This window comes from Octopus bimaculoides, chromosome 6 (genome assembly GCF_046866305.1).
Source record: "Octopus bimaculoides isolate indiv1 chromosome 6, ASM4686630v1, whole genome shotgun sequence".
Taxonomy (NCBI): domain Eukaryota; kingdom Metazoa; phylum Mollusca; class Cephalopoda; order Octopoda; family Octopodidae; genus Octopus; species Octopus bimaculoides.
In genome coordinates this window covers 111,115,535-111,134,437 of record NC_142933.1, presented here as the reverse complement: position 1 = coordinate 111,134,437, position 18,903 = coordinate 111,115,535, and the positions used below count along the sequence as shown (strand labels likewise).

The window sequence follows — 18,903 nt, the reverse complement described above, 5'->3', positions numbered from 1 at the left end:
GAGAAAACATTTTATGTAATGAGAATTTGTGATGAATTTCTCTTGTTTGTGAAGATCCAAAGACATGGAACTTTATTAAGAATATTTTCCAGAATATCAAACATATAAAGTATCTTGGTATATGTACATAAAGCATGAAATGTTTTTGTGTGTTTAAACATGGTGTTTCTCTAATACGTTGACAATGGATCATCTGATCTGAATGTTCCACTAAGCAGATTGAGATATTTTAAGGAAACATTGGTGAAAGCCAACAACATTGAGTGGAAATGGTTTTATGATAGGAATATGTTGTTGTTTGGACGCAGATCAGTCCTGATCGGTTAGTCATTGGGCAACATATTGTTTTGTAGAGACAGGTCAGTCATTGGGCAATATGTAGTTGGTTGAATAACAAAAAACAGCTCACAGATCCATCTTCTAGTTTGACCAGTGGTTCTCAACCATTTTTTTGCCCATGGCCTCTTTTGGTTCCTGTTTTACTCAAGGGACCCTCCTAGTCATTTGATATTTAAAAAAATCCTATAAAATTTATACAATTAATATTATTAGGAATTGTATAAAAAAAAGTAAAATATTTTGTGTATTGTAGAAGCATAACTGATTTATTGCCAATAAATTTTAACACCAAAATCTTATATGGACCCAGGTTGAGAACCACTGAGTTAGACCATGTTTCCACCTAGCAGTGACCATACTGCATTCTCCAACATCTTGTACTCTTTCTCTTTCTCTCTGTTGTCCAGTCTATTCCTGTGTCTTCTGATGGTGATTGTAGCAGAGGTGGTCAAGGAAGATATGGTCAGAACAATAATTTAATTATTGTTCCTTAACAATAATTGCTGCTAATATAATTACCATCTCAGTGTTTAGGACCAGTGAGGTTATTGATCATCATCATCATCATCATTCAGTGTCTGTTTTCCATGCTGGCATGGGTTGGATGGTGTGACAAGAGGAGCTGGTAAGGCTGGAGAACTACACCAAGCTCTATTTGTTTGCGTGTGTTGGTATGGCTTCTACACCTTGATGCCCTTCCTAATGCCAACCACTTTACAGAGTGTGCTGGGTGCTTTTAATGTGACGCCAGCACAGATGCTGTTGCTGTGTGTATCTGTTTCTCTAGTATAATGTTGAAAGACAGAAAGAGAGAGAGAGAGAGAGAGAGAGAGAGAGAGAGAAAGTGTTTTAATAATGTTGCATTGAAATATTGTAGATGTATCTGAGTGTTTGGAGAGGTTTTTTTTTTTTGGTCATCATGGATTGTCAAGGCAACAGAGTGTGCCTCTTGCATGTCCAGCAAGTCTTTCAGTTTTACTCCTTTGGTTCATTATGGAGGTGGCTTGTGGATGCAGTGTGTATAAAACCTGTTATGGTATCAAGCAAACTGTTTTGGGTTTCTTGTAGTTTCTTGTGATTGATTGAAGAGAGATCGGAGGCAGCCCAGGTAGGGTTGTATTTAATGTATAGTTTGTACCTCATCAGCCTTGTTGTTGTTGTTTTTTTTTTGCTGGCCAAATATGATTGTCTGTGATTGCTTTATTAAGGATTGTGGGTTGGTAATGTTACAGAGCTGTTGTATGGAACTCTTAGTATTTTTGTTTTCTGTTTTTTTTTTTTCTTTAACGATGATGATGATGATGTGTGTGTGGGTGTGTTTGATGTTCTGTGGAGTTGCTGGTAAAAAGGAGGACAGCAAGATTTGGCAGGTGCTGCTGTTCTCAGTCTTTTGGTGCCAGGTTTCTTGGTGACTGGATTTGTAGTGCAGCCATGTCTGAAGAAGAATTGTGGGAGTGTATGAATTTGATGTCTTTTGCAGATGAGGTTGGATGTTTTGAAGTAGAAAAGTTGAAAAGAGTGGCTGATAGGACAACACATCCTCAAAGCACTCCATTTATTGCAGATTCTAGAAGTGCTGATTGTGTACATTAATTCCATAGTTTTGGCAACCTGACAAATAATTTGCCAACTAGTGGCAGTTTTTTGTTGTTTTTTAAGGTGGTGCTGAATAGTTTCTGTGTGAGTGGTTAGTGAAGAAGGGTGGAGGAAGTCTCACTGATGTTGATGGTGGTTAGATTGGTACATATAGGCTGGTGGTGGTTGTGGCTGGTTGTTGTTGGGGTCATTGTGCATTATGTGCTGTCTGAATCTTTTGATTTGGAGAAAGGGTGGAGTGGGGAGGGGCGGTGAGTTAGTAAAATCAAAGAATGAAGAGTGATAGGTCTGCCTGTTTTGTGTTATTTTACTTGATTTTTTTTTGTTTTTTCTTTTTTGTTGGGTTTTAGAATTATGGTTTTCTCTGTCTTCCAGGTTCTGGGTATTAAAAAAGAATAACTGCTCTTGCTAATGAGTCAGTGGTTCCTTCAAAAGCATTCAGGTGTTTTTAGGTATAAATCTGTGATTTTGTCTGGACTCCAAGCACTGAGGTTTTTGAGTTTTTAGATTTCTTTCATGCATTTTGAGTGTCTGATGGAAGAAAAATGGTCAAAACTGTGGTCTGGATGGAAAGGTGCATATTTCCTGATGAGTTCCTACTTTCTTTGTGAGGTTTTGTGGTGGCTGATTTTTGAGAAATATTTAAGAATGAGGACATTTATTTGGTCTGGCAATGTCAGTATTTGAGGTTATTCTGACACAAGGTCTGCTGGAATCGTTGTTGTTGTTGTTGTTGTTAATCTAGACAGTGTTCTACTGTTTTGTGGTTTATGTTGCACACAGATGTTTGTCAGTTTTCTGTTTTTTTACTGGTTTATTATTATCATCATCATCATCATCATTATTATTATTATTTTATGTAGTTTTTGTGTGGTTGTCTGTTATTTTATGAAGTTTCCTCTTCCCAGCATGCAATTGGGTTGTATTTTTTTAATATTGCTTTGTAGGATGTTGTTTTTTCTCCTTCTTTTTTTAGCCGTCTTTGTGGAATGCATGCAGTGCGGTGCCTATGCTGATGATTGTGAGTGAAGAGTGTGAAGCACAAGGTGGTGCCTGACGAACAGTTGTTGTAGTTGACTTGCTGGGGGTAGGTTTGTGTGTCGGTGTGGATTATTTAGGGTACAAAGAGAGTTCAGCCATTATGATATCATGTTACCTCCCCTTGTTATCTGTACCATTAGCCGACCTGGAGGTGTTTAGTGCATTAATGTCTCCTTCACTTGTGGTGTTTGTGATAGTGTTGTTGTTGGAATGTATAATTTAGTGGGGTGGTTATTTAAGTTGCTGGTGTGTGTATGTATGTATATATATATATATCTCAATGTATTTCGTATTGCTCGTTTTTATTTCGAAAGTTTATATTTTTAGTGTAATGTCATTTTCCCCGTTATTTTACAAATGTTGTTTGTGGTATTCATACATTGAATGCAAAGTTATGTGTGTTATAAGACGACCCCCATTGTGAAAGGGTCTGTCTACTCGGATATGAGTATGTTTTTGTAATGTTGAGTGATTTGTGAGCTGGTAGTGGGAATGCTTCCTGTATTATTGTTATGTGAATGTTGTAAGTGAAATATAAAAATCATGTAAACGCTTTTTATATGTTGTTAGGGTTGTATTTAAGAATTTTTAGATGTTTTTAATAATAATTTTTATAGAATATATTTTTGTGTTTCTTGTTAAATATATCCTGGATAGAATAAGAGCATATTTTTAAAATGAGGTATGAAAATGCTATTGTGAATGGTTATTAGAATTAAATTGTATAGTAACGGAACTTTCCAGCTGGCAAACTTCACCTGTTTCCGAGACGGATCACATTTCCATATGGCCAGACATGTTTTTCATGGAAGACTGGAAACAGATAACAATGCTTGTAGGATGATAATACTCATTGACAATGATCACATGTCAAGACAAGGGTACACACAGACATGTATGCTTGTATGTGTGTGTATATGCATACTTGCACACACACACATACATGACAGGCTTCTTTCAGTTTCCATCTACAAAATCAGCAGTTACTTTTAAACAGAACCACCTTTGTTTAAAGATTTGATCTTCAATGCATGAGTACTACTGAAGGAAATTATTATAGGTGCAGATTTGGGTTCTCAAGCACATGGTCCCAGGTTCAGTCCCACTGCATGGCACATTGGGCAAGCATCTTCTACTATAGTCTCAGGCTAACTAAAGCTTTATGAGTGGATTTGGTTGACAGAAACTGAAAGAAGCCCATCGTATGTGTGTGGGTATGTATGTGTGTGCATATATATATTACTCAAAGAAATTCCAACTTTGATTTTCATGTTTTATTTACAATCTTATAATAATAATATAATATAATATAATGAAATGATAGAATATTAACTGTCCATTCTGATTGAACTACTACGTTCATGCATTAAATTATGCAATCATTAGGTTCATGTAGTAGTGGTGACAGTTATGTTTTACAATGTATAATGAAGAAATAAATGGGATTATTATCCCCTTATACAGCACAACTAATTAGCGCTCTAATAAAGTGTCAGGAATATAAAGCCAAGAAAGAGAGAACAAATTTATAAGTCAGTATTCATATTTACTCGGTATATTTCAAAGCATCGGAATACCTCACAACATACATACGTGCATTCATATATGCATGATATAATATAAAAATATAAAAACATATAATTAAATAACTGTACTTGTGAGGCTGTATGTTGGTATTAAAATCAATGAGGATATTAAAATATGCATTTGGTGAATGCATAGCATTAATTCAAAGAGATGAAAATGTTGGTATAAAATGATTTTAAGGAGAATCTTCAGCAGGTATAAAGTCTGACAGCTGTTTCGAGAAAATATAGGTTGGCGAGTTAATTCCAACCATAACAATCCTCTACATTTCTCTCATCAGAGTTAATCTTAAAATTTTAAGCAATGTGAGAAATTTTAGAATTTTAAAAATTTGAATGCTATGTCGGAACATACTGTTCAGGTGGATGATAGAATAAGAGCTAAATTTACATATTTAAATAGGTTATGAAGCTATTTGATAATAGTGTTTTAAGATGAATCCAAATGCAGAAAGGGTAAATAGGTTAAAATCATATAAACTAATTATTTTTGGAAAAAAATTTAAAAGTCGATAAATATTTATGTCTACAAAGAATAATTACATCCGAGATCTTATTAAGTAAAACTTTTTTGTCAGCACGGAGTATATTGATCGCTTCTTTTGTGCATAATTTACAATTTCTGGTGTGTGCATTGTATGGTATCATTTCCATTATAATAGACCAATCCAGACTGAATTCTTTATTACACATTTTTAATTTATTAATGTGGATAGCTGGTGCGGTTGAGTTTTTTGTTTCTTGATTAATAAATGAATTTGTGTGACTCCTATATCTAGCCTTAAAGACAGTTGTACTTCCTATGTATATCTTCTTTGATTCACTAAGGGTTGAAATCTCAACTTTATACACAATATTTCTCCTTAAACAGAATCCCTTTAAAAGACATAAAACCCAGTTACAGCAATTACATGTTTTATTTCCATGCTTTGCCTCTTTATATTTTTAATATCAGGATTCTTATTGTCATCTCTATCTATACCATTATTCCTAAGTTTTAGTCTATCATTATAGATCCTAGATTAGGCGTAGTTGAGTACGATAATTTAAGGCAGGATCTGTTACAGATGGGATGATATTTATGGCCTAATGGGAAATACCTATCAATGATCCTAAGAAATAATTTAGGGCTGTTACTGACTTGGAGGGGAAAAGGAGGGTTAATACATAAATATGACTGACTTTAAGACTAGATATAGGGGTCACACAAATTCATTTATTAATCAAGAAACAAAAAACTCTATCGCACCAGCTATCCACATTAATAAATTAAAAATGCATAATAAAGAATTCAGCCTGGATTGGTCTATTATAATGGAAATGACACCATACAACACACACACCAGAAATTGTAAATTATGCACAAAAGAAGCGATCAATATACTCCGTGCTGACAAAAAAGTTTTACTTAATAAGATTTCAGATGTCATTATTCTTTGTAGACATAAATATTTATCAACTTTTAAATTTTTTTCCAAAACTAATTAGTTTATATGATTTTAACCTATTTACCCTTTCTGCATTTGGATTCATCTTAAAACACTATTATCAAATAGCTTCATAACCTATTTAAATATGTAAATTTAGCTCTTATTATATCATCCACCTGAACAGTATGTTCCAACACAGAAGCGAATTTAAAAAAAATTTAAATTTCTCACATTGCTTAAAATTTAAAAATTTCAATAACTCTTTTATAAATCCTTTTAGATTAGCTTGCCCATACCAACCATTATTTTCTTGAAATGGCCATCAGACTTTGTACCTGCTGAAGATTCTTCTTAAAATCATTTTATGCCAACATTCTCATCTTTTTGGATTACATTCACCAAATGCATATTTTAATATCCTCATTGATTTTAATATTGACATACAACCTTGCAATTACATTTATATATTTTAATATCATATCATTTATCTATGAATGCACTTAAGTATACTGTGGAGTTTCTGATGCTTTGAAATATACCAAGTGGATATGAACACTGACCTTTCAAATTTGTTCTTTTTCTTGGTTTTATATATATATATATATATATATATATATATATATATATATATATATTAAATGTATGTGTGTCTTGTCGTCCCTCTCCTCCACCACTACTTGACAACTGGTGTTGGTGTGATTATGTCCCCATAACTTAGTGGTTTGGCAAAAGAGGCTGATAGAATAAGTAACAGGTTTTAAAAAGAGTGCTGAGGTCGATTCCTTTGACTAAAGATTCTTCAAAGCATTGCTCCAGCTTGGCTGCAGTCAAATGATTGAAAGAAATAAAAGAAAAAAGAATGATTGTATTCTTCAACCAGTTGGCTGAGACATCAATGACTTGGTGCCAAATGTTTGGTTCATTAGATCAATAATCAATCTTAATCAAGGAATTATCACCTGTGTTATATTTGATTTCTGTTTAGTTTTACACCTGAAATCTGATGTTTTTTTTTTGTTTGTTTTTTTTTCAATATTGTTATTTATCTAAACTTTGATATATTGAGGTTTTCTGTCTCAGACTCAAAAGAAAGTTGGCAATCTACAAAGGTTATGAGAGTTAGACTCCTTCATCAAACTTAAACATTGAAATTAGGTTAGAAACATATAACGAGAAAAGTAATGATAATTAATTAAGGTAATCTCAACAGAGTGGAAACTAGATTGATTACAGGTTCAGGTGACTGACTGACTGATGAATGCTGTTTAACCCTAGGTTGACTCTGACTGAGACGACCCAGGACAAAAGGTATTTTAGTCCTTGTTGTATCCTCTGTCTCCGATGTCATAGTACCATCATGATATTGTCACAGATGGTTTAGATATACTGTACCAGTGTTGTAACAGTAAACAAGATAAAGATGCATTTGTAACAACAGCGTAATGATCCGTAATCTCTCCATGAACCAACAGTCAATATTCCAAATGAACCAACCAGCTGACACCTTCCCACTTCACTGTGAACTCAACTCCAACTAAAACACAAACTTCACTCTGACTGCTACTATTTATAATCGCTTGTTCCAGTCTATTTATCGCAAGGGAGTGTCAAGACTCTCATCACAACAGTCATGAACATTCATCTTTTCTTTTATGCAAAATATACTTCTGGTTTATATTATCTGCTGTGTCTCTTTTTAAGGCAGTTGGGTATGATTTAAAGAGGATTGGCTGCTACTTCTAGCAGGTGAAGCTCTTTTTATTAATTTACATTGTTTAGTTAAGACTTGTTACATGGCTCAGCCTTCAGAGCAGGATAAAAGTAGTGATGTTTGGTATTTATTTCTATGGAAATGGGAAAAGATGATCTTCTAATTGAAAGCTTTTCTGTACATATTTTGTTGTGGTTTCAAGGAGATTTATGAATTATATTTAACCCTTTAACATTTAAACCAGCCAAATCTGGCCCAAATATTCTTCCTGTTTTATGTTCAAACTGGCCAGATCCACTCCTCACACTTATCCTACAATGTCATTCTAAAAATAACTGATCACATCATTAAAAGTTCAAAGCTATGAGATAATGCATAGCTAATTAAAAAACAATGTGAATTGATAAAGCATTCCATTTGACAGTAATTTGAATGCTGAAAGGTTAAAACGAATCAGCTGAGATATGTAATATTGTACATTCAGGTGTTGTGTGTAGGCTAATATAAAATGTACAACAAGGTTTTATATTGAGGTAAAGTGGGAATTATCATTGGTCTCCGTGGTGATTCTGGTAATTACTCCCTTTGGGTTTTGTCATCAGCTTTGTATGTTGGATGGTTTGTTGTGGTTGAAGCTGGTTTTTATGTCAAGTTATTCTCTTTTGATGCAGACTGGAAGATCACATTTCACTGGGTAGGAAGCAGAAATAAAATCTTCAATGCAGTTGTTTGGTAAATTTATTTAATGACTGATCTCGGACTTGAATCTTTTGAACCTAAACTTCAACAAACAGTTTTGGTTATTTTAGCATGTTCACAATCTACAATGCAGTCTTTTAAACTGTGCTTGTTGCTTACAAAAATATACAAAACGTGCAAGTCAAAGAAACTGTGGAAGACTAAATGTCAGTAGTACCAGGCCAATAGTTTATAGAAATAACAGGAACAACATTGTTCCAACTACTTTTGAAGCTCATTTCTTTTCTATCATAACCTTGCTATCATGTTTGTGTTGGTTGCACACAGACATACACAAACATAGACCCCCCCTTCCCGACCCCACAAACACACTTAACTTGTATCCCTCACCCTTTATCCACCCTTTTAACCCCATAAAATCTCTACAGTTGTCATCTACCCTTCCCTGCCTTCCCACCCACTCTTTATTCTGTTCCCATTCTCTTCTATTCACCTTGGACCCTGAGGCCACCTTCACACCACATCACCTCTATTTTATCTCTTTCAGCTCCACTACAATACTTTAACCCTCTCCAGACATTAAACAGTGATGATGGATCTAATTTGATGCATCATTTACACCTGTATGCTCACCCCATCCAGGTGCACATGCATGCATGCAGGCACATGCATGCACACACACACACACGTGACACAGTTGGCACTCAGCTTGTCTACCTGCAAGGTATTGGCCAACCTGAAGCTAGAGTGGAAAATTGAGTTACAAACTAAGCCATTTTTACCCATGCGGCTCTTCCTGCACTTATCTCTGTAGATTATATTTATTTCTTTATTGCCCACAAGGGGCTAAGCATAGAGGGGACAAACAAGGACAAACAAAGGGATTAAGACGATTACATCAACCCCAGTGCATAACTGGTACTTATTTAATCGACCCCGAAATGATGAAAGGCAAAGTTGACCTCGACAGAATTTGAACTCAGAACGTAATGACAGACGAAATATCACAAAGCACTTCACCTGGCGTGCAATCGATTCTGCCAGCTCGCTGCCTTTATAATCTCCATAGATTATATTGGAACAGACTTTGCTGGGTTTAAGACGGCGAGGTGGCAGAATGGTTAGCACGCCAGGCAAAATGCTCAGCAGCATTTCATCTGTCTTTACGTTCTGAGTTCAAATGCTGTCAAGGTTGACTTTGCCTTTTCTTCTTTCAGGGTCGATAAAATAAGTACCAGTTACACACTGGGGTTAATGTAATCAACTTACCCTGAAATTGCTGGCCTTGTGTCAAAATTCGAAACCAATACCCTTTACTAGGTTTTTTGTTTGAATTCCAGGTTTCTATTTCCATGCATAGTTAATAGAGAGAAGAGTAGCATAAAGTTTATATTCCAACATTTTCAATGTCGTGTTTGGATTCTGGAAATCTCTAAAACCTATTCTAACATCATAACTATTCTTCATTGTTCTCTAACTGAACATTTAAGGTGGCTACGAATGCTGCCCTGCCCCATCCTTGGAAAGATATGTTTGTGTGCACTTTTGTCTCGACATCCCATAGTGGTGGTAAATGAGCATCACTGTTATACAAGCGGGGTTAAGGGACAAACCTGCTTTGCTAACAGATGGGAGATGGCAACAAGATGGTCATCTGGTTGTAGAAAATTTGCCTCAGTAAAATCCATCCGACTCATGCAAGCATGAAAAACTAGATGTTTAAACAATAATGATGATGATAATATTTGAAATTCATCAAGACTAAATTACTCTCAATGTAGTGAAAAGATTTTATAAAAATGGTTTACTGTAAAGTTCCAGTGTTTTCTTAATAATGGTTATTATTTAAAACCCTTTAGCATTCAGATTACTCTGTCAAATGGAATGCTTATTTATTCATATTGTTTTGAAGTAATCGATCATTATCTCATTACTCCAAGATTTTGATAATATTATTGTTTATTTTCAGTATGACATTATCGGGTTGATGGGAGAGGCCAGATCTGGCCAGTTAGAACATAAATTAGAATATATTAGCCAGATCTGGCTGCTTTAAGCTCTAAAGAGTTAATGTAGTTGTATGAACAAAAAAAGCCACCTCATGATTTCTCTCAGACTGTTTTCTCTTTATAGTTAACATGTGTCCTCTCAATATATGGTCTGACTACCCCCCCTCTCATCTCAAACTTGCATAGATGGCTGCCTTCTCAGCCTCACTTTTATTTGTATTTTACATTACTTACACCCTCTCCTTCTCTTCAAATTTTTCATACTTTTCTTCCATTTTCTTTTTTTTTTTTTTTTTTCACAATTTAGAACTTTATTTATTTTAAGCCAGTTCTTTGATATATATCACTGAAATCTTTTTTGAATAATATTTTTCTCTCGTTCTGTTTTCTTTCTATTTCTCTCTAGCAACTTGTTGTTCACTTGTCCTTGTAGAAGTCTCCTAATTTGGCGATAACTCCTATCTTATTCAACCTGATAGTCTTTTGATATTTTTAGTAGATTTTCTTTTGCTAATTAACCTAAATTGTGTTAGCTCTCCATTTACTTTTGCTAACTTCTGTAAAGCCTGCAACTTGCACTGGTTTATGCCAGATTACTTGCAGTTGTTATTTATGGCAATTGAAATCAATCTCTCAGTCACAACAACTTTCTGCTACTCATTACTTAATAATCTTTGTTTACTATTCATCTAATACACACTGGCTAAACAGAGATGAAAATTCTACCATCTATTTACTTATTTATTTACTTGTGTTTCTCTCTGTTCTTCCTCGCTCTCTTTTTGTCTTGCAAATATGAAATTAATTATCTTTTGTTATTGTAGGAAAACTGTGACAGTTTTGTAAATGAATAAATCTGCAAATCTGTCTAGGTTCACAGGGGTGTTAAAATCCCAAAACTGGTGATAGACTTGCCTTTGTGTGAAACGCTATTGTCGTGTGACATTTTCATTTCAACATGGAATAAACTGTTAATTTATCAAGATAGTTGCAAAGATCTGTAAACCTTGTATGGGTTTATGTTAGTGTAAGACTATTTAGGGATTTAACTGAAGAAGCAAAATTAAATTTAGTGAGTTTTTTTCAGGTCTTTGACATAGTTTTGAATTCATATGATAAATAACAATAAACCAACACTGATAAAGTTTTATCATTTATTTAATGATTTTTTCCCCTGTTTTTTTTCTATTTTTCTTTTTAGCACACACACACACACACACACACACACACACACAAAATCAATTATTCTCTTTGTTTACTCAGCATTTATTTCATAAATTTGATAAGATTAAATATTAGGTCTGTAGATATTTCCCTGATAGTGCTGCATGTGATAACTCTTTCAATAAATGTCAATTTTTCGCTGTCAATTGGAAATCATCTTTTTTTCTCTCTTTTGTTTGTATGTGATGATGATAATGATGATCCTCTCCTCTTCATCATCATCACTGTTGTCATCACCATCATCATCATTGTCATCAAGCCTAGCTTTGATTAAAATGTTTCAGTTTCTCAATCTTTTTTCTCAATAGTTTCCATCCACCCACCCATCCATCCATCCATCTTCTCCACCCACTTTTCCTGGGAAGGTCATGGCGAGTAGACTCCTCGGGCACCTCCTCCATTTTGTCCAATCAGAAGCAACTGTCATTAGACTTTCTGGCTGGATTACAAAGTGTGACCAACTGAGACTATGGCTATTATCCAACCCACTTGGTCTTGCACTACTCTGCAGGTCTCCTACCAGTTGGCTCAGCTTGAAGAATCTGTCTTTTGATTATTTCTTGCAGCATTTTAATCACATATCCATAGTCCTGGAGCTTTGGCCTCTCAATGCAGAGAAGTGGTGGCTTGACTTGGGGAGGCTCTCTGAGTAACGCATTCTCTCAAATAATATTACTCCAGAGATCCTTGGTAGGAACCTCATTTTGGCTGCTTTTATTCCTGATCCATACTCTTTTGATCATTGCCTGACATGATCTATGTTTTCTTTGGCCTTACATTACCAGACATGTCATCTGCCAACAATGTGCCTATTGTCCAAAACAAAACTGAATGTCACAAAGCAATAAACAGGACACATGGGGCATTAGAATAATATATACAGAAGAGCATGGCTGTGTGGGGAAAAGTTTGCTTCCCAACCACAAGGTTTCAGGTTCAGGTACAGTGTGCAACTGGAAACATTTGGGCAAGTGTTTTTACTATTGCCCCTTGGTCAACCAAAACCTTGAGTGAATTTGGTAGACAGAAACTTAAAGAAACTCACTGTGTGTGTGTGTCTCCACGCATATGTGTGTGTGTGTATGTGTGTATATATTCTTTTATTCTTTTACTTATTTCAGTCATTTAACTGTGTCCATGCTGGAGCACCACCTTTAGTCGAACAAATCAACCCCAGATCTTATTCTTTGTAAGCCTAGTACTTATTCTATCGGTCTCTTTTGTTGAACTGCTAAGTTACGGGGACATAAACACACCAACATCAGTTGTCAAGCGATGGTGGGGGAGATATATATATATGATGGGATTCTTTCAGTTTCCCTCTACCAAATCTATTCACAAGGCTTTGGTCAGCCCAAGGCTATAGAAGACATTTGCCCAAGGTGCCACACAACCCAGAACCATGTGGTTGGGAAGCAAACTTCTTACCACACAACCACTCCTATATTTAAATATTGCGTGTGTGTGTGTGTGTGTGTGAGATGTTAACTCACACATACATATGTTTATATGTGTGTGTGTTAATTTCTCCTTGTGTGATAGTTGTAAACAAGCTTCATAGAAAATAAATCACACAGTCAGTATGACAACCTTCTGTGAAACCTGTTTGGCCATTGGGAATATATCACCTTGTTTGGAAACAGGTAAGGGTTGGTGACAGGAAGGGTGTCCAGCTGTCCAAAATTTGCCTGAATAAACTCCATTCAATCCTTATAAACATGGAAAAGTGGACATTAAGATGCTAACGATACAGAATAATATACAAATAGTGGTGCATTTAATTGCACTATTTGGATATATTTTGCTGCACCATCATCATCATTGAAAAAATGCCAATTTGTCTCAGAGAATTTGAATGTAGAAGGATACAATGAAATATATTACGGCATCTGTTTTAGCATATTTACCATTCTAATAGATTAATAAATATTTACAGAATTTAGAATATTCCCTGTTGTGGTATGATTAATGACAGAATTGGTTTCAGTGGAATTCATGCTGAGACACAAGCATGGCTGTGTGATTAAGAAGTTCATTTCCTAACTACATGGTTCCAGGTTCAGTTCCACTGCATGGCACCTTGGATAAGTGTTTTCCACTATAGCCCTAGGCCAACCAAAACTGTGTGAGATTTGGTCGGGGAAGACTGAAAGAAACCTGTCGTGTGTGTGTGTGTGTGTTTGCATTACTGTCTCTTTACCTTGACATTTTGTGAAAGTTATAAACGAGCTTCACCATCTTGCACATAGCATCTTCATTTCCAATCTTGTGTGAAAACGTATTTAGTCATGGAGAAATATTACCTTTCCTGGAAATAGGTAAAGATTGGCAAAAGGGAGGGCCTCTGACCATAGAAAATCTGCTTCAGTGAAATTCTGTCCAAGCCATGCAAACCTAGAGAAGTGGGTGTTAAAATGATGGGGATTTTATATTTAGTCACCACAGTGTTCATAGATTCTTACTTATCTCTATACTTGGACTATTTCTATATCTTCTGCATCTTTAAATTATTCTCGCTTATAAAATGCTAATTTCAGTCATAAAAGGCTGCCATTTTCTCTCTCTGACACCTCATTTTATTAAATTTATCCATTCTGTCCATTCCATTTTCTCTCATTGCATGAACTGGCTCTGGAGAGTTATTAGGTTTTCTCATGAGACCAATATCTCATCTTATCGTTCTGTATTCACAACAACAGCTCAATATTCACTCACAATTCCCAATATGGATTTGCCATTCAGAAGAATTAATACCAATTTCATTTGTTATTCCTTTTTATTATTTAACACAGTGAGAGACAGTGAGTCAGCAGAATCATCAGTACTTTGGACAAATACTTAATGGCATTAGTGGTCTGGAAATTGAGCCCATGGTCTGGCACTTGTCAGTGCAACACCCTAATTCCTGGGAAGAAGACAAACAAAATCTAAAATACATTATTTACATTTGATGGATATTTGTCCTCATCTTGTTTGTTGTTAACACATTTCGGCTGATATACCCTCCAACCTTCATCAGGTGTCTTGGGGAAATTTTGAACCGAGGTTCTCATTCCTAAGGTATTTTTCAATGTTATTATTATTATTATTTCCCCAAGACACCTGATGAAGGCTAGAGAGTATATCAGCTGAAATGTTGTGCTAACAACAAAGATGAGGACAAGTATCCATCAAATGTAAATAATGTTAATAAATGTACATAATTCCTCATCTCTTAAATATAGAACTGTAAAATCTAAAATATTAACAAAGTCTTGGTTGAATATTAAATATTTCCTTCAATATCTAGCTAGAAAAAAAAGAAAAGAAATTGTACCAGTAGGGGCAGGCCTGGCTGTGTGGTGAGAAGTTTGCTTCCCAACTATACGGTCCCAGGTTCAGTCTCACTGCATGGCACCTTGGGCAAGCGTCTTCTACTATAGCCTCGGACAGACCAAAACCTTTTGGAGTTGATGCTTAAACTTGAAAATATGTGAACCTTTCTTGAATGTTTGAGATAAAAATTTGGATGATTCTTCAAATGCTTGCAATTTGTGTAATTGGTATCAGCCGAAGGAAATTAGTTGGTCTTTAATACACATTGAGATCAGAATATAATTTTCTCTCTGTTCTCCCTCAAATATACAAATACTGTGTAGAGGATTTGAGCTGGTGGTGGTTGTAAAAGTACTCTTCTTAATGTCTTACACTCATTCCTACCATTTTTGGATAAATGTTGTGTTTTACTTTGTTTTGCAAGATTCTTGATGGGAATTTGTGTGTTGAAACAAATCTTATTGTGTCTTGGGAGGGACATTACACCCAATAATTATAAACACATACACACTGGTTCAATTCCACTTTATTGTTTGTCAATTGGATAAAATCCAAACAACTCACTAATCAATCTTTGATTAATGTGTTGATTAAATAATTAATCTCAAGATGATATATCATTGATGAGGTTGCAAATAACAACAAAAGGACTTTGACAAACAAACAACCAGCACATTAAACAAACGATTGATTAGTTAGTTGGTTAGATATTTAACCAATTGACTAACTAAAGAAGTGATATTTGTGTGTGTGTGTGTGTGTGTTTATAATATTTGGTGTAATGACCCTCCCAAGACACAACAAGAAGTGTTGTGTTTTAGCTATGGAAATGTACAGATAGCTGTTGCAAATAATTTACCATTAAATGTCTTTTGTACTGCTAATCACTCGATCATAACATATGAGTAATAGCTGTTATGTAGCCAGAGAAAACTGAAATAAGCTGGGTAATGTACTTTGGCTAAGGTAAAGCAACTCAATTAATCAATTACTTAGAATTGATTAACAGTCAAACCATAGAAAGTCATGTATTGGAATTATTCAGTTCTGATTAGTCCATTTTACAAGCAACAGAGAGAACAAATAACTATTGGTAGTCATTTATTGGTGGATGTCTATTGAAACTTGTTGAAATGAATTATAACAAAACCTGTTTAAATTAGAGCAAAACCTGTTTAAAAGGTTAGGATGGCGTTACCATTAAAATGGCGAGTCTTGTATTATATGGAAGGAATACTCTCAAAACATGAATGAGACTTGTGATTTTGAAATAGAAAATAGAGAATGTTTTATTAAAAGAAATTAAGTGTCAAGGGAAGGATTACAGCTGTTTCTATTGTGTGTACAGCTTTGAGTTAACATCTTAAATCTATTCGCAAAGTGCTTCACAAATCCATAAAAATGTTCTTAAATTCAACACAAAATTTGAGTAGGCATTGATTAAAACCTTGAATAGTTGTTTAAAAACAAAATCTTTCAAACCGTCTAAACAGCCATCTCCTCATTATTATTCCTGTGGCATGTAAACAGCCCCATTTGAGTGTGGCTGATGTCAGTGTCACCTGACTGGCTCCCGTTTTGGTGGCACATAAAAAGCACCCACTACACTCTCGGAGTGGTTGGCGTTAGGAGGGGCATCCAGCTTTAGAAACCTTGCCAAATCAGATTGAAACCTGGTGCAGTCTACCAGTTTACCAATCCTCAGTCAAACCATCCAACCCATGCCAGCATGGAAAGTGGACGTTAAATGACGACGACGATGATACTTGCTGTTCTTTCTAGCATTGTTAAGAAGTACTAACATACTTCTTCTTCTTCAGTGATCTTTTTGGCAGTTATCAAATCTTTTGATACCAACCTGTTTGGACTGCCCTGCCTCTAGGATACAAATGTCCTCTTTAAAGAGATCTAAATTAAAACTTTGCCTCAAAATTTCTTGCTAACTTATGTTCCAAACAATAACAGTTATTTTGATAAAGACTTCATTATTTTCAAAATTCATTTAAACAAAGACAATATCTCTACTGTTTAGTATTTAAATCTGTAATAAGAAGCACTTAGAAACAACAAGGAAAATATAATTTTTTTCTTTCTGTGTATAATAATCCTTTTGTCATTTGTGCATAGAACCATAGTTTTACATGAGAATCTCTGATTTAACCATTTAGCATTCATGTTATTCTGTCAAAAGTAATGCTTATTCATTCACATTGTTTTGAATTAATCATGCATTTATCTCATAGCTTTGTGAGTTGATAAAGTAACTATGAATTTTTACAATGTAGGGTTGGCATGAGAGGCCAAATATGGCCAGTTAGAACATAAAACAGGTGAAATATTTTGGCTGGATTTGACCGGATTAAATGCTAAAAGGTTAATCTCACCATTTTTGGATTTGGTTTTGTGGTCAAGATTCCAGTTAAGCAAGAGCTTTGACTTTTGTTCCTTGGTAAAATATGTTAACAATTCTCATAAATGATATATAAATTATATTTTAATGAAAAGGTTATGAAATGCATAAGATTTAATCTTGTGCTTCCTGGTGGCTAAATCTTACCAAAAGCTGTCAAACTTGCCTCTTCATACCTCTAGAGTTTTACAACTGGACAGTTTCATTAGTCAGAAAATTACTATTTTTAAATCTCACAACGAGAGATATTCAGCAGCAGTACTTTATAGTAAAAATTGTTTGCCAACATAACATGGCAGTCCTGGTTTAGGACGAATGTTGCTGTAGTTTAGCCCCAGGAGACATTGTCTCCAGCTGGCTATACAACACGATCTGTGTCCTTATATTGTTTTGAGCTGAGTGGGGATGCTAGATTCCCTTGTTCGAAAATATAAGGACACAGATCATGTCGTATAGCCAGCTGGAGACAGTGTCTCCTGGGGCTAAATTACAGCAACATTCGTCCTAAACCAGGACTGCCATGTTATGTTGGCAAACAATCTTTACTACAGTTTCATTAGTGTTCCTTAAAAAGTTTAACAATGGTTGCCAAATATCAATTCTCAATCTTTGTCCTGAGATCTTGTATTTCTACCGTTGGATTCTTGTACATTTTTTGAGTCACAAAAATCTGACAATTTAGAATGGGCTGAATTAATTAATCCTCATCATCATTATCATTTTAATATTCACTTTTCCATGCTTGCATGGGTCAGGTGGAATTTGTTGAAACAGATTTTCTATGGTCTGTTGCCTTTCCTGTGGCCAACCCCGACCTGTTTCCAAGCAAGGTAATATTTTCCCATAGAGAGGCGGCGAGCTGCCAGAAATGTTAGTATGCGGGGCGAAATGCTTAGCGGTATTTCGTCTGTCTTTACATTCCGAATTTAAATTCTGCCGAGGTCGACTTTGCCTTTCATCCTTTTGAGGTCAATAAATTAAGTACCAGTTGCATACTGGGTCGATCTAATTGACTGCCCCCCCCCGCATTTTGGGCCTTGTGCCTAGAGTAGAAAAGAAAAGATTTCTCCATGGAAGACTGGAAATGTGCAGCATCACTTAAATGAGGATGAAACTCTTTTAGTCATCACATGTATGTTTACAGATATACATCCATAGATATATACATTATATAGGTATGCATAACTATGTATGTATGGGAAAGCAAATGTCTTTTCTCTTTCTTCAGATTATCTAACTTTTGATAAGTTGCATTCATTTTTAATTAACAATGGCTTATCATTATTGGTTATTTCTACTTCTCAATCCTTTTCTTTTATTAAAAAATAACCTTTGAATGTGAAAGCAGTGATTGGCCCAAGTCAGAGAATGCCACTACCATACAAGACCATATTTCTGTTTTTAGAGTAGTTAGACTCAGTTTTTCACTCATATTCTTACTTGTGTACTCATCATTTGTTTGTTCTCTTCAGGTTCTAATGTTGACTGTAAGTATTTCATTAAATCTGCTTGATTTTTGTTTGTTTTTTTTTTTCCTGGTAGT

The 18,903-nt window shown here is 35.0% G+C and overlaps 1 protein-coding gene across 50 annotated transcripts in view; it reads left to right on the top strand.

Annotated features, from left to right (window-relative positions):
* The window catches only part of LOC106873546 (uncharacterized), a 174,516-nt gene that overhangs the window by 34,054 nt on the left and 121,559 nt on the right, over positions 1-18,903 (top strand). For 39 of the 50 annotated variants that reach the window (XM_089353193.1, XM_089353181.1, XM_089353194.1 and 36 more), the window contains exon 3: positions 18,833-18,847. The exons of the other annotated variants lie outside the window; for them this stretch is intronic. In XM_089353193.1, coding sequence (XP_089209319.1) covers positions 18,833-18,847 — 15 coding nt within the window. The remainder of the gene's footprint in view (positions 1-18,832; positions 18,848-18,903) is intronic. 50 annotated transcript variants of the gene reach the window in all.